The sequence below is a fragment of the Octodon degus genome, unplaced genomic scaffold, assembly GCF_000260255.1.
Source record: "Octodon degus isolate 3935 unplaced genomic scaffold, OctDeg1.0 scaffold00099, whole genome shotgun sequence".
Taxonomy (NCBI): domain Eukaryota; kingdom Metazoa; phylum Chordata; class Mammalia; order Rodentia; family Octodontidae; genus Octodon; species Octodon degus.
In genome coordinates, this window is record NW_004524675.1 from 4,975,162 (window position 1) to 4,998,088 (window position 22,927).

Here is a 22,927-nt window from a genome sequence, read left to right on the forward strand (position 1 = left end):
AAAAAAAAAAAAAAAAGCCAGAATTTTTGTGGGCTATATAAAGATATCTATGTATCTGTGTCTATCTGGAATAATTTGGGACATGACCCATAAACTTGAAGAACTGGTAAAATGTGTGTTAAATTTTTAGTACAGTTACACAAATTTTATTAATTAATTAATTATTAGTTTTTTGAGACATTGCCTTGCTGTGTAGTTCAGCCTGGCCTTGAACTTAGAATATAGCCCAGGCTAGGCTTAAACTTATGGCAGTCCTCCTCTCTTAGCTTGGGACAACAGGCATGTGACACCACACCCAACTTGAGTGTGATGGAAATTAAAATTTTTATATGGAAGTCTTCATATATGTATAAAAGTAGATACTTAGTGTATTACAATGTGTTGTTAAACATATAATGAAGAGAATAATGTAATGATTCCTTCCACTCATGAGTTTACATAGTTTTAATTTATCAGCACATGTGCTGTTTTCTTCCTCCTTCTACTTCGATATTATTTTAGGGCTGGGGAAATAGCCCAGTGGTATAAGCGCCTGCCTGGCAAGCACAATGTCCTGAGTTTGATCCCCAGTACCAAAAATAAATAAAAAAAATAAAAATATTGGGGCTGGGGAGATGGCTCAGTAGAATAAGCGCTTACCTGGCAAGCTCAAGGGCTGGAGTTCAATCCCCGGTTCCACCAAAAAAAAAAAAATATACATTTTAAAGTACCAGTGGGGGTGCTGGGAATTCAACCCAGTGCCTTCACATAGGATGTGCCTTCTATGTCCCCAACGTTTTTTACTTACATATTTGTAGATAGGGTCTTTGAATCTTCTCATGTGTCAAGTGGAATAATAACATCTAATCTCTTGAGATTGTTGCGAAGAATACATGTTTATAGTGTTTGATACGTGGTATTTGATAACTTAGCTAATATTACTCAGTAAAGCTTCATCTTCTGCTTTTACAGTTTCCAAAGTAGTACATGTTCATGACTTCATATTATGCTCTACATATTCTGATTTTCCTTTTTCCCTGCTTTTCCATGCATTTTTTATCATACACATTTATGGTAGTCATTTTGAAATTTTTTCTGGAATGAAATGGGAAACAAAACTGCTAATTTAAATGTAATTATAATTCACTTACAATTTTAAAAGTACATTCTTATCAAAGAAAGAATTATTTTTCCTAAATTCAGTGGTCCCCTTTGTTTCTCATGACTGTATTAACTGTTGATAATTTTTTGCATATATTTCAGTAGGTCTGTAGAACACTTCTATTGTGTATAAGTACATAATAGCGACATTTATGTGGGCAATTGGTACATACTTACAATATGATCAGTGGGCCTGCCCATTAGCTCAGTCGTTTAAGTGCCTGCTTAAGCAAAGCAGTCAGGCTCAGGATACTGTGGTTTGATCCCCAGATCCTCATGCCTTACCAGACCTACCCTTAAGGCATCCTGAGCCAGGGAAAAAAAAAAAAGCCTCTTTATAATATGATCAGTTTTGATCTCTTTACTTACGTTTCTTACTTTTCTCTTCCCCCAGCCTCCTTCTCTATCTCCAGAAAGTTTGCCTTCTTGTTTCCTACCAAATCGGCTTTTTATAATTCATTTATTGGTTTAATATTTTAGTTTCTTATGTAAGAGAAACCATGCATTATTTAACTTTCTCTGTCTGACATTTCATTTAACATTATGTTGTCTAGTTTTATCTTTTCCTACAAATGACATGATTTTTTTTTTTTTTTTTTAGCGGAACCAGTGATTGAACTCAGGCCCTTGAGCTTGCCAGGGAAGCGCTTATTTGACTGAGCCATCTCCCCGGCCCAATGACACGATTTTATTCTTCTCTATAGCTGAGTTATATATATATCATGTATATCACATTGTCTGTGTCCATTCACCTGTTGAGAGGCATTCATGCTGTTTCCAGAGATTAGAAATTGTGAATTATACTGCTTTAAAAATGGGTATTTGTGTATCACTGTAATACGCTTTTAACTCTTTTGGGAATATTTTGTCCAGGAGAGGTATAGCTGTTTCAAATAGAATTTTTGTGTACTAGTGTACATTTCCAGCAAGAATTTATTCCCCATACTTTGCCATCATTTGTTGGTTTTTTTTATGTTCATTCTGACTGGAATAATACAGAATCGTAGTTGTTTCAATGTGCAATTTAAAAAAAAAATGTAGTTAGTACAGGGTCTACAGGGTCTCACTACACTGATCAGACTCATAGTGATCGTCCTGTTTTCAGCCTTCCAAGTGCTGGGATTATAGGCGTGTGCCACCATGCCCAGGATCATTTGCCATCTCAGTGCACCCCAGGGGCGGGACCAGCCCAGCACACCAGGGATCAAACCCTGGTACCTGAATCTGCCTAGGCAGGCGCTTTAATCTGGTGAGCTATCTGGCTGGCCCTCAATGTACATTTTTCTAATGGCTAAAGATGCCAAACATTTTTCATTTACTTATTGGCCATTTGAACTTCCTATTTTGAGAAGTATCTAGTCAGTTCATTTGGCCATTGTTTTAAATTAGGTCATGGAGGTGTGTTTTTGTTCTTTATGTAGTCTAGATACTAGTCTTCTAGCAAATGAGTATTGAATCTTCTGTTTATTTGTTTGGTACAGGGTTTAACTATGCAGCTCAGACTTGTAGTGATCCTCCTGTCTCAGCCTCCCTACTGCTGGTTTCAGTGGTCGGCTTGGCATTCTGGGGCTGGCATGGCATGCAGTACAGGGGGTCAGACCTGGTCCTTGTGCTTGCCAGGCAAGCACTTAGACCACCAAGCTATCTCCCCAGCCCCCATTTATTGGTGCTTGATAGTATTTCCTGAGCTGTTGGAATTCTATTCAGGAAGCTCTTATTGGTGCTTCAAGTGTTTTCCTGTTATTGGCAAAGTTTCTGGGGGATTTTGTTTAGTTTTAAATAATTGTTGATTGATTACTGTACTAGAGAGTAACCCAGGCCACAGCAATCCCTTTCCCTAGTCCTGCATCCCACCACTACCACCCTCACCAGCCCTGTAATTCGTTCTTGCCCAGGTTGGGTTAAACCTGTAATCCTTCTGCCTCAGCCTCCCTGAATGCTGGGATTACAGGCCTGTGCCTCCACACCTAGCTAATGTTCTAGGTCTTTGATCCATTCTGATTTGATTTTAGAATAGGGTCAGAGCTGTGGATCTAATTTGATTCTTCTGTACACGGATAGCCAGTGTTCCTAGTTCCATTTATTAAAGCAGCTCTCTGTTCTCCAGTGTATGTTTTTAACCCTTTTGTCAAGTCGAACGGTGCATAGGGTTGTTTTTGTGTCTTTAGTTCCATTTCATTGATCTATGTTTCTGTTTTTGTGTTAATGCTATGCTGTTTTTGTTACAGAGCTTTGTAGAGTTACTTGAAATCCAGAGTTGTTAAGCATCCTACTTTACTCTTTTTGTTCAGGATTGCTTTGGCTATTTTGGGTCTCTTCTAGTTCCACATGAATTTTAGGGTTTTTTTTTTTTCCTAGTTCTGTGAAGGATGTTATTGATATTTTAATAGAGATTTCACTGAACTGATAGATCACGTTTAGTATTATGGCTGTTTTGACATTAATTCTGCTGATCCAAGAACAAAGGATGTCTTTCCATTTTCTAATGTTCTCTTCAATTTCTTCAGAGTGCTATAGTGTTTATTATAGAGGCCTTTCACTTCCTTAGTAATAATACTGCTATCTGTGTACTCACTTTATTTTTGAAACTACTCTGAATGGAATCGTTTTCTTGGTTTCTTTCTTTGTAGGTTTATTATTGTTGTATAGTAATGCACTAATTGGTGTGTTGGTTTTGTATCCTGAAACATGTTTTCAAATATTGCAACATGTAAATAGGGATAAACTGGATTATTGTAGATAACAATTATCAGATGTCAGTGTAACAGAAGAGCATTTCTCATTTACCCTAGGTATTTAAGATGAATTAGGGGACATTTTTCAGGTTATTTTCAAGGACTCAGGCAGATAGGGACTAAATGTCTACATGTGCTTTAGTTGTTAATGTAGCAACAAAAGGGCAGTGTTGTTAGCAGTACAATGGCCCTTAAAAGCATAGACTTTTGAAGTAGAAGCTACCATTTCATCTACTGACTAAAGCCAGTATCCCTTTGCCTAACTTCAAAAAGAGGAGAAAAGTATTTTTGGTCACCAATTTTTCAACTTGTTTTTTCTCCTACAGGTAAAATAAGCCTACTTTTCTCTCAACATTGAACAATCCAAAATTCTCATCCAGTCGCAACATGAGGTTTAAAGTTAAGAATCTAGGCAATCAGTGGGCTAAATGTGAATATGCATATGTCACCCATACCCAATATACGGTTGTGGAAAAAGAGTAGGATAATCAGTAAAAATTCTCGTTCAGAAAAGGAAGTAGTGCAAGACAGCAGTTTCTTTCTATAACCATTCTGAAATTCAAGTGAGTGGCTCTTGAGACCGGGAGACTTGCGATCAAATCCCTCTGGTCTCAAGAACTAGGCTCCCAGTTCATTGTTCTTTGTGGCTCCGCTTTGACTTTTCTGGAGTACTCTATTCTAAGGTAATTTTTCATATTTATAATGTGAGCTTACATAGTTTCATATCAACATTCAAAGGTATTTAGCTCTTCCATTACTGTTTAGTGTTGATCTTAGTTCCTAGTTTTGGTATGTGTGTTGTTTTAATGAAAGTGATCTGATCTATCTGTATGAACAGGATTTCAAAATCTTGTTTTTTATTTTCCTATTGTGCCTTACAGACAGAAGGGATCATGCAGCCTACTTAGTCCTGTTGGCTAACTCCTTTTACAGACTATGTATGGGTCAGAAGTTCCATATTAACCCTTTGATCAAGCTGGTTATAGGTGATACAGGTCTGCCTTGCACCCAGGCATTATGGCACCAGACCGTATGTCCTTGTTTACTATATTCTTCTATGTCTCCATTGAGTTCATTCTTACATGTCTGAGATATTGTCACTTCACAAAGGGTTCTTTTTTTCTTTTTAGAAATTGCAATAATTTTATTATTTACAAGGTTGAATATTTTTCTACATGAAAATACATTAACCAAGGACTTTTTTCCTCCTAGTTTGTAGTCTTTCATCTGGAAAATTTGGGACATTACTTAGTGGCTCATGGGACACCACTGCTAAAGTCTGGCTGAATGACAAATGCATGATGACCTTACAGGTACAATATTAATTGCTAGTATTCTATATATTAAAGGAGTGTCATAATTCTGTGACAATTTAATTTAATGCCTGCTGTACTCATAGGGTCATACAGCTGCAGTATGGGCAGTAAAGATTTTACCTGAACAGGGCTTAATGTTAACTGGATCAGCAGACAAGACTATTAAACTGTGGAAAGCTGGAAGATGTGAGAGAACTTTTTCAGGTAAGATCATATATACAGCTTTTATAATCAGCACTTATTTGTTCAGATTTTTTTTCTAGAAAGATGTTTGAAAATGATATTTGAAGCTGAGTGTGGTGGCATATACCTGTAATCCTAGAACCCTCGGGGACCTGGCCCTAGCTCAGTTCTTTAAGTGGCTGCTTCCACCAAGCTGTCAGCCTCAGGTGGCTCTAGTTCGATCCCCACAACTCTCCAGCCAGACACACAAGCCCTGAGGGCATTCGGAGGAAAGCAAAAAAAAAAAAAAAAAAATCCTTATCACACCTATAATATTCAATAACGGAACTTAGAAAAATGGGGTATACAGATGAATGTCCATTTTGTATCTGTGTATTCAAAGTGGTTGGGATAGATATATAGTTACATTCTGTTAATGAATAGAATGATTTGTTCTAATGGTGTTTGTAAATAGGATCACAAGTCCGCATCTTGTACAGCAATTAACCACTAAGAAGAATATATGCAGTGTATTATTTGTTGAAAAAAAAAAAAATCCTAGAACCCTGGAAGCCTTAGGCAGCAAGATCTCACTTTCTAACCCACCCTAGGCAATTTAATGAGACTGTTTGAAAGTAGAAAAGTTAAAAAGGTTAAGGGATACAGCTTAGTGTGGAGGCCCTGGGTTACGTCTGCTATGCCAAAGAAAAAAGGAGTATTTGGAAAACATCAATACAGTTGAAATAGTTAATTTGGGTACATTTGGTTTGTCTAAAAAAGATTATATACCTTTTTAAAAGTTATTATGAGACCAAATAGAAACAGCTGGTGTGCACTAACAAATAACTGTCAAATAGACATGCATATATGTATTTTTTTCTTTATATTATGCAACTTTAGTGTGTATTTGTACTTTTGATTGTCATTTTAATATATTCAAGCTGAAAATTCAAGCATAAACCTTACTAATAGTGGGTCATTGGTATTTTAGCTTCATAACTAGAAGAAAACATCATTGCTACCTTTAAAATGTATCATTTATTAATAGCTCATTTTGGGCTTTGTTAATGTGGTTTTGTGGTAGGAATTTGTTTAAAACTCTAGCTGTTAAAAAATAGTATGCTGAGCCATCCGCAGATCAATTTTGTGTGTGTGTGTGTGTGTGTGTGTGTGTGTGTGTATGCATGCGTGTGCACTGGGGACTGAACCCAGGACCTTGCACATGCGTTACCACTGAGCTATATCCCTAGCCCCTGTGCTAATATTAATATTAATATTACTGAATTGTTTATTGGACACTTTTATTGTTGGTGTTAGGTGTGTATGTATGTACTAGGAATTGAACCCAAGACCTTTACAGTGATCTATATTCCCAGCCCTTATTTATTTTTTGAGACAGGGTTTTACCGAATTACTCAGATGAGGCTTAAAGTTGCAATCTTGCCTCATGCCTAAGCCTCCTAGCATGCTAGGATTACAGGTTTGCACCACCATGTCCAGTTTGGTGTAAGTTTTCTTATTGTTCTTTCCCTCAATTTATTTTGTCCTTAAAAGTTGACTACAGCCTGTATAATACTCCAGGAAGTACTTTTGTGCAGAAAAAAGTATCTATAGATGGAAAATAGATAATGTGCTGTAATTAAGCTTCTTACTGTTTCTTCCAGTAAATTCTGTCAATTAGTTGATCAGTTGCTATCAAGTCATTTCGGGTAACTAAGTCAACAGATGCTGAGAACAGGGAAATATTTTAATGGTACTAAGGATTGAATCTAGGGCCTCCTACGTACTTAGCAAATACTTCGTTCTCCCACTCCTTTTTTCTTTTTTTTTTTTTTTTTTATGTATTTGGTACAGGGTCTCACTACATAGCTTGAGCTCATAGTGATCCTCCTGTTTTCAGCCTTCCCAACACTGGGATTACAGGTGTGTGCCACCACATCTAGGCTCCGTGGCCAGCTCAGTGAGCTTGGGGGCAGGGCCAGCATGACATGCAGTGCTGGAAATCAAACCCTGGTCCCTGCACTTGCCTAAGCAAGCTCTTAGTCTTAGTCAGTGGCTGTCTACTACCTCATTTTTTTTTTTTTCAAAAATTGCTAAATTGCTCAGGCCAGCCTTGAAATTGTAATCCTCCTGGGATTGTACCACAGCACACAGCAAGCATGGGAAAGTTTTGACTTCTCATCTCCTTTATAGGATTGAAAGTTTTGGAGAATTTTTGTACTTATACTTAGGCAATATTTACTCTTTATTTTATAGTCCTGTTACTTTTTAATGTTACATTTTTGTGAATTACCCTTTTATTGGGAAATCTAAATTGAAAATGAATTGTTACATGACAATGAAGAATTGTTAAGGTCAAAATACTGTCTCTAGAAGGTTTTAGGGAAAAAAAACTTTTGAAAAGATAATAATTCTAAATAACTTCTCAGGACTGGGAGTAAGAGATGTTGTCTAGGGGCCGGGGAGATGGCTCTGTGGAATAAGCACTTCCCTGGCAAGTGCAAGGGCCTGAGTTCAATCCCCGGTTCCGGGAAAAAAAAAAAAAAAGAGAGATGTTGTCAAGCCTGAAATACAAATTTCATTTACCAGTAAACAAAGATAAAATTTACCGAACTTAAAAAACCAGTTTTTAGGGACTGGGGAGATAGCTCAGTAGAATAAGCGCTTGCCTGGCAAGTGCAAGGTCCTGAGTTCAATCCCTGGTGCCGCAAAAAGAAAAAAATCATTTTTTACTATTCACAGATAATAATTTTTAATGTTACTAAAATACATAAAGTTATCCAACAAATTATATATTTTATTGATTTACATTGTTCTTTTTTAAATGTAGGGCATGAAGACTGTGTAAGAGGTTTGGCAATTTTGAGTGAAACACAATTTCTTTCCTGTGCAAATGATGCTAGTATTAGAAAGTGGCAGATCACTGGAGAGTGTCTTGAGGTGTATTATGGACATACAAATTATATTTATAGCATATCTATTTTTCCAAATTGCAGAGGTAAGATTATTTTGTGTGTTAAAGTTTGTTTTGTGCATCATTCCATCACATTCTTGGGACAAGGGGAGGAGGGCGCATTATTTAAATCAGTTTTCTGTTATGATCGAATAATTTAGCAACTTTATTTCCTATATACCTTTTCTATAATGGGAAAAATTGTATCACCATTTTTATATTAATTTAGATTAGCTATAAAAATTTTCATGAGTATCTGAGTAAAGTAATTTAATGATATAATATATAAAATAAAAATGGGATTTTTAAAATTGTATGCAAATGGCAAAAATAAAAATTTAAAACACTGAGGTTTAAAATTATCATTATGTACAACAATGGTATTTATAAATTACTTATTTTTCATTCATTTTAGATTTTGCAACAACAGGAGAAGACAGATCTCTGAGGATATGGAAACATGGGGAGTGTGCTCAAACAATCCGACTTCCAGCTCAGTCCATATGGTGCTGCTGTGTGCTAGACAATGGTGACATTGTGGTTGGTGCAAGGTATTTATAGTCCAGTCGATGAGTGCATTTTAAGTAGTTGGACTGGAGCCTAGTGCTCAAACTGAGTCTAAGGAAAAGATTTATACACAAATACCATAAACCTTAGACACCTTTTTTTGAGGGATTAGATGTAGTTAAGAGAACATTAAAAATTTAATACTGTACTGTACTGTGGGTGAAGAATGGTCAGTAGGCTGAACAGTACAAAGTTCAGTGCTCACAATTCAAGGAGATGGAAAAGGAGAAGCCTTAAAGGGAAATTCATCAGGGTCAAAAATGCCTGAGGAAATCAAGGAGTAGACAGTTCAGGAAGCATTTAGATTTTGCTTAAAAGGTGTTATTAGTCATTTGACATCACATTGTGGTAGATGGTAAATAAGAGATGATAAAGGGCTGCTTAACAAATTGGATGAAGAAAAGGATTCTGATAAGCTGCCCTGGCATTGGAAACAGAAAAAGAAAGGGTTGGCTATAAGGAGTACAATGTCTAATAAAGTAAAAGGGATTTTATTTTTTAGCTGAGGCAGGGGTTGTTTTGTTGACTTGAGTCCTGTTTCCCCCAGGTGTTAGAAGTTGAAGAAAAATAAACTAACTGATATTATTTTTGTGGCTGGCTTAGCCTGCCCTGGGGGTGGGGCTGGCATGGCATGTGGTGCCAGGAGTTGAACCAGACCCTACACTTGCCTAAGCAGGTGCTTGACCACTGAGCTATCTTGCCACCTGCTCCAATTGATATTTATAGAAAGTTAAATAAAATAGTATTCTGTTGAATTGAGTAGGATTTATACAGTTGAAAGTGGCTAAATTGACTCTTCTACTTCAAAATTTAGGATTAAGAAATAGTGAAAATGTAATAATCTTTAAGACAATAGAGATTAAGGACTACAGTCCAGTCTAATGATGAAGCCATTTTTTTTCTTTGAAAGAACAGATATGCTGTCTATAAACCATTCCACTGACTTTCTATTCTATAATACCCATGTAACAGTGACTTAAAAGTAAATAGTATATGTCCAGATGGTTATCATATTAATAACCTTTAAATTGATAATTATAAGGGCCGGCCAAATAGCTCAACGGATTAAAGTGCCTGTAAGCGGGCTCAGGGACCCAGGTTTGATCCCCGGGCCTGACATGCTGGCCCTGCCCCTGGGGCATGCTGACATGGTGATTGAGACTGGGTGTGGTGACGTGCATCGCACCTGTAATCCCAGCTCTTGGGAGGCTGTAAACAGGAGAATCGCTACAAATCAGATCTAGTAGTGATACCCTGTAGACCCTCCCCTAAAATAAAATAAAATAAAATAAAATAATTTTTTTTTTTTTTTTTTGCTCCGAATGCCTTCAGGGCAGGCTTGGCTGGCTTGAGTTCTGGGGATCGAACCACAGCAACCTGAGCCTGACTGCTTTGTTGAAGCAGCCACTTAAAGAACTGAGCTAAGGGGCAGGGCCCCCAATAAAATAAAATGTTGATAATTGTATTAAATATGTATTTCTCTGTCCTTTGCTAGTAATTTCTTCAAATAGCAGAAATAATTAAGTGTGTTAATGTCAGCATAATGTTATACTCAGCAATAGTTAGGTACATTTCTTATATTCTCAAATATAGATTGATTTTGCTTTAGATCATTCAGGTGAGAGAATGTGATTACACTATGGTAATGATGCTTAAAATCATTTTTCTTATAGTGATGGTATTATTAGAGTGTTTACAGAATCAGCAGATCGTACAGCAAGTGCTGAGGAAATCAAGGCTTTTGAAAAAGAGCTCTCTCAAGCAACCATTGATTCCAAAACTGGTGATCTAGGGGACATTAATGTTGAACAGCTTCCTGGGAGGGAACATCTGAATGAACCTGGTAAATATTTTACTGCATGTAATAGTTAAAAAGGCCACCAACTTGGCCTTTTGGAATGCTAAGAGTGATAAGGAAGAAAAAATGTTATTTTGCTAGCATTTCATTGTTATTGCCAGATACTTATTTTTGAGTATTTTTACTATCACACCTATCTGCTATAAGAGACCATGTTGTTGATTTTTGTTTCATAGTTTAAACTTTGAATAAAGTTTCCTATAAACAAATTTTTCTTTCTAATAAATTTCCCAACACTAAGCTCAAAAATAGGAATTACTCAGGAGTCAGTCATCTGTTTTGAGATTTTCTGAAAGACTAAAGATTAAACATGAGAATGAGTTAATAAAGTCTGCTTAATGAGTTAGAATCATATGAGTTTGAAATCAGAGAACAAAGTTCATTTGAGTGAAATCTTGTGAATGTATACCTGACCCACTGTATCAGTGCTCTACAAGACTTGGTCCGTGAGGTTCCTTTTCCAATGTTCATGAGGTCAACACTAATACTATAATATTAGCAGTTATTTGACTTTTTATATTGTGTAAGGTTTGTACTTACTGGTACAGAAGCAGTATTAGGTAAAACTGCTGACTGTTCAGTACACAAATCAAGGCAGAGGCACCAAATTCTTTAAGCAGTTATTACTGTTGTCAGTTTTGGAAAAATGCCATTTGCCAGTAAAAATCTCTTTGGTGAAACATTAAATAGCATTAATTTAAGTGTACAGCACACATAGTACCACAATAGCATGATGTTTCAAGAAAAAATATTTTTGTAGATTTCTTTTTTAGGGGGTAGGGGGCACAGGGTCTTGCTGTGTAGTCCAGATTGGACTTGAACTCACTGTTGTGCCTCATGTGAAGAGAATGTTGATATACTGTGGTGGTGATTCACCTATTGGTCCAGAGCCACTGGAAAAATAGAGCGCTGTTTATGAAAGTGAAATGTGTTAGCAAGAGACATTTGTTAATAAAACTTGTTTTATTTGTGATGGGCCAGTTACTTTCTAGTAGAGTCACTTTCCTTTATTAACGTTCCCTTTTAACCATTATTTTCTTCTACCTTGTAGTAGAATTACATTTTAAAATCTTTTAATAACATTTTCTTATAAACCAAAATGTATAGATGCTTATGTATAAATTTTAATATTGGGAATTTTCTGTCTAAATGTTTTGAATTTTACTGTGTCATTCTTAAAATTTTTGTTTAAGGTACTAGAGAAGGACAGACTCGTCTCATCAGAGATGGGGAAAACGTTGAAGCCTATCAGTGGAGTGTCAGTGAAGGGAGGTGGATGAAGATTGGTGATGTTGTGGGCTCATCCGGTGCTCATCAGCAGACATCTGGGAAAGTTTTATATGAAGGAAAAGTATGTCAGTTTCTGCTTTTTAATTATTTCAAACAATTAAAGGTTTTCTTTTCCCTGTGCTGATAAAAGTTTCCTTGGTGTTTGGAAACTTATATTACTATGGAGAAATTATTGTTTTTTCCCATCTTAAAATAGGTTAAGAAATATCTCTCCAGCCAGGTATAGTGGCACATACCTGTAATAGCAGTAGTAAGGAAGCTGAGGCAAGATAATCCCCATTACTTGAAGCCCAGCATGAATTACATAGAGAGTTCAAGGCCAACCTGAACTTATATACATAGACTGTCTTATAAATAAATAAACAAACGTTTAAAATCTTTCCATGTTGAGAGTGCTGTGTGTAATAGAACAATTAGGTATTACCTTTTAGGAGTTCCCATACTTCCTAAGCATTTTAGGAGCTTCTGTGTCATCTTTCATCTAGTGCTTAATGCCTGACCTTATTTAACTTTTCAAGGCATGATAGACCCTGCAGGCAGCGTTTATGTGAGCATGGTTTAATGAACAGGCACTGTCATAGCTGGTTCTTGTACTGTGAGATCAGTTAGAAACCCTCTTTTGTCTGTGGAATTAATAGTTGTACTCCAACTCCTATCTCACCCCACCCCAGTGAAATAGTAACCTTATGACCTCATGTAAGTGATTAATACTAATCATTATTGGCCAAAGAGAAAAGCTTTTAGCATTGTACTTTGGAGAAAGTTTTTAAGTACTGTAATTACTGAAATAAAGAACTCAACATGTTATATATATTATTAATATATATGGATAGACAGTTTGGTAATCATTTATCTTTCATTTATGTTCCTTTTATAGGAATTCGATTATGTCTTCTCAATTCATGTCAATGAAGGTGGGCCTACATATAAACTGCCATATAATATCAGTGATGATCCCTGGATGACTGCATACAACTTTTTGCAGAGGAATGATTTGAATCCCATGTTTTTGGATCAAGTAGCTAAATTTATTATCGATAACACAAAAGGTCAGATGCTGGGAGTTGGGAACACCAGTTTTTCAGATCCATTTACAGGTGAGTTAGGGTTTGTATTAAATTTTCTCTACTACTAAAAGTATTTTTTTTTTTGTTTGTTTGTTTGTTTGTTTGTTTGTTTCGTTTCTCTTGGACTGAACCCAAGCCCTGTGTGTGCCCAAGAACACATACTGCCACTGAGCTATATACTGATGGTGTGATTTATTTTCCAGGTAATTTTTTGTTGATTGGTTGGTTGGTTGGTTTAGTGTGTTCTGACAGGCTCACGCTCACTGTAGTTCATGCTGACCTCATTCTTCTGCACCGGCCTCCTGAGTTCTAAGATCGCAAGCCTATGCCTCCATGCCCAGCTTTCCTAGCAGTTTGGAAACCTTTTATAAATAGCAGTTTAAATAAAAATCAAGATCTGCAGAAGGTTTAATTTCAGGTTTAAATTTAAATTTTTTTATTTAATCTTTCATTTATTTAGTTCAGAATCTCACTATGCAGTTTGGACTCATATGACCCTCTGTCTAAGTCTCCCAGCGCCAGGATTACAGGCATGCGCAACCAGGCCCAGTTCCAGTGGCTGGCTCAGCACACCCAGGGCTCAGGGGCCAGCACCAAATGTGGTACTGGGGTTCCAACCCAGGTCCTTATATTTTTAAGCTTCAATTGTACAATAATTCTGTGTTTTATAGAAATAATTATGTTTTTCTTTTAAAAGTACAGCTTCACTATAAACTAAAATTAATCTTTTATTCAGCTATTTGAAACTTCTAAATTTTTTTAGCTTTTTAAAAATTTTCTAAAAAAAATAATAAAGTAAAATTTTCTTTTGCAGTATTAGAGATCAAACCTAGAGTTTCATGCATGCTAGATAAATGCTCTTCTCCTAAGCGCTATCCCAAAAACTCTAGTTCTTATTTTTTAAAAATGTATATTATGGTGAAATTTAGTAAAAGAAAATTGATTTCGTATAAGGCTTGGTTAGTAGTACTTCAACTCTAGAAGTGAATTATAAGTACGTGATTTACATGCCAGATTTAAAATTTTAAGTTAGCTGTTTGTAACATAGTATATTGTACAGTATCTAAAATGTAAACAGGGCTAGGAGCTGATCCCAATCTGTAAATTATAATACAAGTAATATTAGTCTGAATTCAGACTTTCAAGAATTAGATTTTGAACTTGGTAGTATTTCTCTCACGTCAGGATCCAGGAAACTGATAGTACAGGAAGAAATGTGTTTCCTCTTTTTACAAGGACTGCTCTATGTAAAATTTTGAGTTAGGTATTTTACTGTTAGTTTTTGTTTTCATTTCTTTGTGTGTGGATGATGCTGAGTATTGAATCCAGAGCCATAAATGTGCTAGGTGAGCACTGTACTAAATGTGTTGCACCTCCTGCCCACGTAGACATGGCCCTCTTGTCATTTCTGATTCTTTTCATGTTCTACAAAACCCCATATCCTGTCTCAAATCCTTACACAGATATTCCATCATCTCACAGATCATCCCTGTCTAGTTCACAGTGCTACTGCCCATTCACATAATGAATCTAATTTAGCTCACATATTGATTTAAACAGAATTATTAAAGTAATTCACGGGGACCTGCCCAGTAGCTCAGTTGTTTAAGTGCCTGCTTAAGCAAAGCCCTCAAGCTCAAGCTTCTGGGGTTCCAACCCAGACAGTCACTGCAAACCAGAAATGCCCTAAAGGCATTTCGAGCCTCCAAAAAAAAAAAAAACCCCTTCTACCATTTGGGGCTGGGGAGATGGCTCAGTGGAATAAGCGCTTCCCTGGCAAGCTAAGGGCCTCTTAAATTGAATCCCTGGTTCTAACAAAAAAAAAAAAAAAATCTAAAGGGGGAAAAAAATAAGAACATAGGCAAAAATCAAACTAAAACAATAAAAATTTTACAGAATTTCAAAACAAGAATAGAAAATTAACTATTTGTCAAAATACATATAACAAATTATCTCAAAGTATTGCTCAGTTTACCAGGTATAGGCATACATGACTGATCGATCAATTGAACATTAATTTTTCCTTTCAATAAATCTTAATTTTTTCCTTGTCCTTTTTATTTTCTAAAATTTATTTTAAAGAAAGTATATAAAAATAATAGGACATTAAAAGTGATATCATTTTTAAAAAACTGAAAGGTATTCAACAGTGGTTTTTATATTACACATTGCTATCTTCAATATAGTTGCTCAAATTACACCTGTTATCATATAAAATTGGTCCAAGTAAAAATTTTAAATACTCTAAATACTAGTGATTCATCAAAAAAGGAAAGAAAATTAAATACTGAATACCTATACATTTCTGTTGAATATTTCTGGTGTTAGAATTTGAGACTCAGAACAAGAATGAGCACATGTTGTTGTGCTGTACAAACTATTGTGGGATCAAGGGCTCTGTCTGGAAAGCTAACAACTACTGGGCTTTTCTGCTTTTTGAAGCCTTAAGTTTATGTGCATCCTTACACACTGGGTTGTTTTTTGTTTTTGTTTCTTTTTTTTTTGTATTTTTAGGGAAGGGTCTACAGGCTGCTCAGAATCTTGCTACTAGATTGTTCTCTTAGTGACCCGCCTGTTTACAGCCTCCCAAGAGCTGGGATTACAGACTTGTGCCACCACGCCCAGTCTCAGTTGCTGCCTCAGCACACCCCAGAGGTGCTGAGCTGTTTGGCCAACCCCTTACATACTGTTTTGAGGATGACCCTGGTTATTTCCATATAGGTTCAACAAATTGTCACACATCATGTTCTCACTCTTATAAATGTATAGAAAGAAATATGTTCCCTTTACAGTACTCGTCCTCTTCGCAACTCTTTTTCTCCAGTAGATTGAAAGCTTCATTAGATACAAGGAATTTTGTTCCTGCTGAATCCCTACCACTGGGTGTCATGTTTCACACATGAATTAATGAAGTAGGACTTTTTAAAAATGTTAACATTGAATGCTGTGGTTTTGACAGCGGCTACACAGCAGGAATTCTTGTGAATTTCTGTAGGAACAGGGATTGGAATTAGTTGTATATATGTATCATTAGGTCAGAGATCACCTGCAGTTTTCTTTATTTTTTGTGTCAGTTACTCTTACAATTATATGCTGGGCTTAAGTAAAGCATTGAAAAAAAAACTTAGAGAATCACTGAAATTTTAGTTTTTTCTAGCTATGCTTTCGACTATAATTTCTGGCCTATCATGTGACACCTTGCTCTTCAGTTTTTTTATAAGCTTAGATTTTTCTGGTGTAAGCATTGTGCTGTTTATGAAATTCAGAGTCGTGGTATACTTTAGCTTTTCCTGTGTTTTGCATGTGTAGGTGGTGGTCGATATGTACCAGGCTCTTCAGGATCTTCCAGTACATTGCCAACAGCAGACCCTTTTACAGGTGAGATACACTTTTGATTAATACATTCTTCATTAGATAAGATTTTGCATTATATGCCTTTATATTTTAAAGATACTAATTTAGTAACTAATAATTCTCCTAATCTATATTTTCAGTCCTAATCAATGTCTTTTTCTTCAGCTTGTAAGTTTTGCCTTTTCCTAGAGCACTTTTGTTGATTTTTGTCATGACTTTTAAATGGCATATTATTAGATCTTGTCATTCTTCTTTCAGGGAAGCATAGTAGTTAACAGTATAGGTTTTAGAGTCAGACAGACCTTGATTCAAAGCATGGCTCTCCCACTTATTTGCTATAAAAAGTTGGCAAGTTATTTAACTCATCTGAGCCTATTTTTATGCTGTCTGAAATTAGATTATTAGGAAATCCACTTACCAAGACACAGCATGAGGACTATTGTTAGTGAGATACTACCAGTCACAAGCAGAGAAAAAGCCATGTGGGTCCTTGGTATTGGATGGAACAGTGCGGTCAAGACATCTGTCCAGTCATATTTTGACTTAGCATGCAAGGAGACATTATACCCAGCTCCCCAAAATTATTCTTCCTAATTCAAGTAATTAATGACTTTCTGGAGCCTTCAGAATTGAATTAATACTTACTGAGGTATGCAAGCCTCAGAATCAATGGTGTTGGGGAACAATCACCACAGTTAGACTTCAATGCAGCTGAAGAAGTTTACATTTTCAGAGTGGCTCTTGCTGTCTTTTGTGATACTGTTGGATCTTCAGGCAGAGTATCTGGACAATATACTCAGTTTAGGAAGAGATTTCTAGCCTTTAGAAAATCCACTGTACTAGCAAATTTGATAGTATAACCTATAAAAATGTCAAACTACGATTTCTCTTCGTCATTGATTGGGCTGACACAGCTTTAAATAATACTAATATTAATAATAAACTTTCCCATTGCTAGTACATATGATACCCAACCACTTTAGAAACGTGGTATTTAGATTTACCATTTCAGTGGATTCAGTTCGTGGTATGCTGGCACCATGGCAAAGTGGATTGGTGAAGGAAAGCTCTTTACTGCTTAGCAAATAGGAAACAGAGAAGGGAGAAGCTAGGAACAAGAATATACCCTTCTGGGCCACACTCCAAGTGATCTACCTTTTCAAAACAGGCCCCTTCCTAACAGCACCAGAACTACTGAATGAGAACTCAGACCACAGGTATTGTTAAACTTACTCCAGTAGAATTCCAAATGTCATTGGTAACTCTTTTCTGGATCACAAAGAACATACCAGGCTTCAACCAGTACCAACAAAACCTAGAGAGTTCCAGGGGCCATCATAACCAATCATAACTTATTGCTGTATGATATCATTTCTGAAGATGCAATGATTATGTGGATATATGAAATAGCATGCTGTCTAAGAGAACTATGATATCATTAGATTACTAAACTATACTTGTATAAGAAATAGATAATGGCACCTACCATACTGAGATAGGAAAATTAAATGGTAAAATATTTTGAAAGTGTTTAAAGGCTGGCCAGATAGCTCAGTGAACTAAAGTGCCTGCTTAGCCACACTCAGGAACCCAGCTGCCATGCCTGCCCTGCCCCCAGGGCACACAGGGAGTGGTGTGCCTGTAATCCCAGTGCTTGGGAGGCTGAAAACAGGAGGATCACTATGAGTCCGATCTGTGTAGTGAGACCCTATAGACCCAGTACTAAAATACATAAAAAAGAAAATGTTTAGTAAAATGACTAGAATATATTGAAGCTGTAAATATGTATCAGCTGTCATTATTGTTAATGTTGACCTCCCAACTCTAATAGCAATGGGACCAAAAGATTTCCCCACCTGACTTATATCTTAAGTCTACCTTCATTCTTTTATTTAAAATCTCTTATTTATGTGGTACAGAGTCTTGCTACACAGCTTGGACTCATAGTGATCCTCTTGTCTCAAGACTCCCCAGCTCTGGGAGTACAGGTTTGCACCACCACACCTGGTTTCAGTGGCTGGCACAGTGTGTGGTACTAATAATTGAACCCGGGTCCTTGTGCTTGCCAGGCAGGTGCTTAGATTGCTGAGTTGTCTCCCCAGTCCTCTTATATGTAGTACTTGAATTTACAGTATCAGTTGCAGTGACACTGCAAGCATGTTTAAATGGACATATCCCAATGTTCTATCCTAGAGATTCTGATTCACTAGGTTGAAGAGGAGGTTAATAATACCTGTGGTCTGAGTTCTTATTCAGTGATGCTGATAAAATGATTTTAGACTTAGTTTACTACTTTAAAGTTTCCTAAAGTGTAGCTGACTTATAATACAACTGGGTTATGTATAGGCAAAAATTTGCATATAAAATAGATTACTGTCATTCAAGGAGGCAGAGAACATATTTAGAAAAGTGTAAGGCTGGACCCTGCCTTTTAACAGGTTAATGCCTTAGATAAGTTATTTCCTTCCTTTTCTACACTGTTCTGAATTAGAAATCTACCTAGATAGTACTTTAATGAACTTGTGTATTTAAAATGCTTAGGGGCTGGGGAGATAGATAGCTTTGTGGCCTAAACACCGGCCTGGCAAGCACAAGGACCTTATTTCAATCCTGGTACCCCGTGCTAAGACTGGGCATGGTGGCACACTATCACTATGATTCCGACCTGTGTAGTGAGACCCTATACCAAATAAATAGAAGATTTTTGTTGTTGTTTTTTGTGGTACCAGGGATCAAACTCAGGATCTTGCACTTGCCAGGCAAACACTTATTCCACTGAGCTGTCACCCTGGCCCCTAAAAGATTTTCTTAAAAATTAAAAAAAAAAAAAAAAGTGCTTAGCAGTCATTGTTTTAATTACTCCTATTTACATTATTGGTTTTTAGATTTTTCTTTTTTTTTTTTTTTTGCCTTTTCTGTGTGTACTGCACCAGTCATATCAACTCCTAGATTATATCAACTTGGCATAAACTGTACCTCTTATTCTTTGAGGGGCAGATCCAGGCTTTCGAATATCTTCAGCACTCTGATGCATTGTCTTGCCACTTATTTTTCGTATTTTTTTTTCTTTTTTCTATTCAATTAAGATGGCCACAGCCTGATGTGGAATGTGACTGAGCTGTTGTCATAGCACTCTTAACTTTCATCCATATCTTACCTGGTTATGTTATACTAGCACCTAGTCTTTTTATTTTAGTAGAAAAGGGTTCACATTTCATTATGGGAACCTTTCTCTGCAGTCCACTTACACTTTTGTACCGTACTAACTTTATACTTATACTCTATAAACCATCTAATGTTTATTAAGAAGGAAGGTTTTCAACTTTGTGATCTGTGTCTTGCTTACTAGGAGTGTTGTTGCCTTGTAGGTGCTGGTCGTTACGTCCCAGGTTCTTCAAACACAGGCACTCTCATGACTGGAGTTGATCCATTTACAGGTACATAGTTTTCTTCTCTTTTAGATTTTTAAAATTCATTGAAACTTATTTCATGAAAATAAAATTGGTGTTGTCTTGCTTACATTTCATAGTAAATAAATTTCTTGGTTTGACTTTTAGAATTTCCTCAAAATTGCCATGTTATTGCACATTAGACTCTAGGGAACTTAATTAAAGTAGGCTCAAACCATATCTCCAGAAGATTTATAAAAGTGGTCACTGGTAACTATTGCTTTATATTGGGATCTTGACAAGAGTAGTATAATCTTCCACTATGATTCTAATCTCCAACCAGAATGAAAAGCTACTGTTTATTAGTGTTAAAGTCTGGTCCCAAAGTACCCCTGCAAAATCTGTTTATTCCAATCTTTACTTCATTTTTTTTTTTTTTTTTTTTTTTCATGCGTCAAGATTGCTGTTCACTGGCCCAGCATAGTGGCACACATACCTGTAGTTCTTGAACTTTGGGAGGCTGAGGCAGGAGAATTTGAGCACTGCCTGGATAATTTGCTGAAACCTTGTCTCAAAATAAAAAAAGGGCTGGGGTATATGTTCTTTGAGTTCAGGTCCCATGTGGAGAAGGTGGGGTGAGAGATTAAAGATAACAGTACTCTCCATTTTCCAGAAGTTTCTATATATACTATACTATACTAAACTTGTGTGTACCTTAGTCTAAGCTCATTATCTCTGTCCTAAGTCAGTGAAGTAATTAGTTTCCAAATTGGTCTCTCCATGGTACATAGAACAGCCAGGGATCTTTTTATAGTTTATTGTGTTTATCTTCCCCCTTATTAAAAAAACACTCTCAAATGACAACCCTGTCTTTCTTCTGTCTAGCCATGCAGGCTTGTGTCAGTTTCTTGAGCATGATATACTGTTTTAATTTTTTTCATTATTTCTTTCTTTCTTTCTTTATTTGGTACATGGTCTGGCTACACAGCTCAGACTTGTAGTGATCCTCTTATAGGGGGCCAGCACAGCATGCGGTACAGGGAATTGAACCTGAGTCCTTGTGCTTGTCAGGCAGATGCTTAGACCACCAAGTTCTCTCCCCAGTACAACCTTAGGAGCTTTGAGCCCACTGTTCTTCTTTGTTTTGCTTATGCTTTTTTTTGTTGCTTAAACAGCAGGTTATTGGTTGGCATTGCTCACTCTCATTGCTTGCCCCCTTGCTCCTCTTTTAATTTAAATTTTATATACAGTATTTATTAAACGAACTCAGCAAACAATACCTCCTACCCTGTGCTGAGGATCAAACTCAGCACCTTGCACTTGCCAGGCTAGTGCTTAGGCTGCTGAGTGCCTAGCCCTCAGCAAACCTTTTTTGATCATCCATATATGTTGTTTGCCTAAACACCCACTCAGTCATGAGTTATCATTGTGTCTATAATTTTCTTTAGAGAACTTTTCCTTGTATAGTACTTTTTTTGAATATTTGATTATTTGTATTAAAATGACTATAGACTAGGGCTGGGGAATAGCTCAGCATCATAAGCTTCCTAGCAAGCGCAAGGTCCTGTTTGATCGCCAGTAGCCAAAAAAAAAAAAAAAGAACTATAGACTGTAACAACCAGGATGGCTGGCAGTGTCTGTATAGCTAATTTTTGGCCATGTTAGTAAATATTTTATGTTGTATAAATATTTCATATGGTTTTTGTTTCTTCTGTATCTACCTTTGCCCCTCTCTAAGATAATCCTTATATTAAAATAATTTTTTAATTCCTATTTTTGCAAAACACCTTAATTTTACATTAGAGCAAAAAGATTTGAATTAGAAAGTATTATATATAAATTAGCATTTTAAAGTTGCTGTATCCCATTAAATATTACTGAATTTTTATCTCATGCTGGGTTTTTCATAAGATACTAAGATATCAGTAAATATGAACTACTAGTATCTAAACTCTTACAGATGATTTGTTTTCCTTGCCTCTTTTTTTTAAGATTTCATGTTCTTTTTATTGTATGCATGCACCAAGTAGTGGCGTGTACCAATAATTTTACGAAAACAAAGTTACACTATTAGAAAAATCTCATCATAACTTTCATAATCTTGTATTCTGTAAATAGGGAAGAATGCCTACCAGTCGGCTGGATCTAAATCAGTGAATATTTATTTCCCTAAAAAAGAGGCTGTCACTTTTGACCAAGCAAACCCCACACAAATATTAGGTAAGTCTGTTTCAAATAATGTTTTCACCCATAGACTGGTGGAGATGTTCTCCTACTATGTCATATCAACAGTTGAGTTCAGAAATGAATAGACTTCAGATATGGTATTATACAACTGTGTTCATGGCAAATATAAAATCTAGTAATGTCCCCATAATACTGTGTAAGAAGAAGCATTATACAATTATAGGATAAATGATTTATAGTGAGTTTAATGAGAAAAAGCCACAGGGGAAAATTATTAAGCCCACCTGCTATCGATTTAATATTTTCAGGAAAAAAAATGAGTTTAATGATTTGAAAAAAGAGTTTATCTTTCAAAAATTAGTGGCCTTTAGAAATAATAAAAGATTGCTTGAAGTTCTGTATTAAAAGTGAAGCTGATCTACTTAATTTAGTGGGTTTTTCTGTTAATTTATTTTTCTAAAACTAAAATAACTTTGTGAACTAAGAAATGGTATCTATTTGTTACAAACATCATGGTGAGATTTAATTGAGATAATGTTCATACTTAAAAGGAAGAGTCTTTTGGTATATATTTTTTTTTCTTTTATATTTTTTTTAGGGAAGGGTCTATAGGGTGTTCAGGGTCTCACTACTACATTGGACTCCTAAAGATCTGCCTGTTTACAGTCTCCCAAGAGCAGGGGTTACAGGCACATACGACCACGCCCAGTCTCAATTGCTGTCTCAGCACACCCAGGGGCAGGGCCAGGGCCAGCATGGCTGCCCAGGCGCAGGGGTTGAACTCCCTGCCCCTGCGCCTGTGCACTGAGCTATTTGGCTGGCCCAGTTTTTTGTATTACCCAGTGTATTATCTTTATAAAAGGAATTCAGAGACTTTCTTAATTTATTTTAGAAAAATAAATTAATTTT

The 22,927-nt window shown here is 36.2% G+C and overlaps 1 protein-coding gene across 1 annotated transcript in view; it reads left to right on the plus strand.

The window, feature by feature from the left end:
- Plaa (phospholipase A2 activating protein) overlaps positions 1 to 22,927 on the plus strand; it is a 38,586-nt gene that overhangs the window by 9,432 nt on the left and 6,227 nt on the right. The window contains exons 3-12 of the mRNA XM_004638568.2: positions 5,088 to 5,188; positions 5,275 to 5,395; positions 8,184 to 8,351; positions 8,722 to 8,857; positions 10,547 to 10,716; positions 11,925 to 12,082; positions 12,899 to 13,118; positions 16,398 to 16,466; positions 19,811 to 19,879; positions 21,950 to 22,051. Coding sequence (XP_004638625.1) covers positions 5,088 to 5,188; positions 5,275 to 5,395; positions 8,184 to 8,351; positions 8,722 to 8,857; positions 10,547 to 10,716; positions 11,925 to 12,082; positions 12,899 to 13,118; positions 16,398 to 16,466; positions 19,811 to 19,879; positions 21,950 to 22,051 — 1,314 coding nt within the window. The remainder of the gene's footprint in view (positions 1 to 5,087; positions 5,189 to 5,274; positions 5,396 to 8,183; positions 8,352 to 8,721; positions 8,858 to 10,546; positions 10,717 to 11,924; positions 12,083 to 12,898; positions 13,119 to 16,397; positions 16,467 to 19,810; positions 19,880 to 21,949; positions 22,052 to 22,927) is intronic.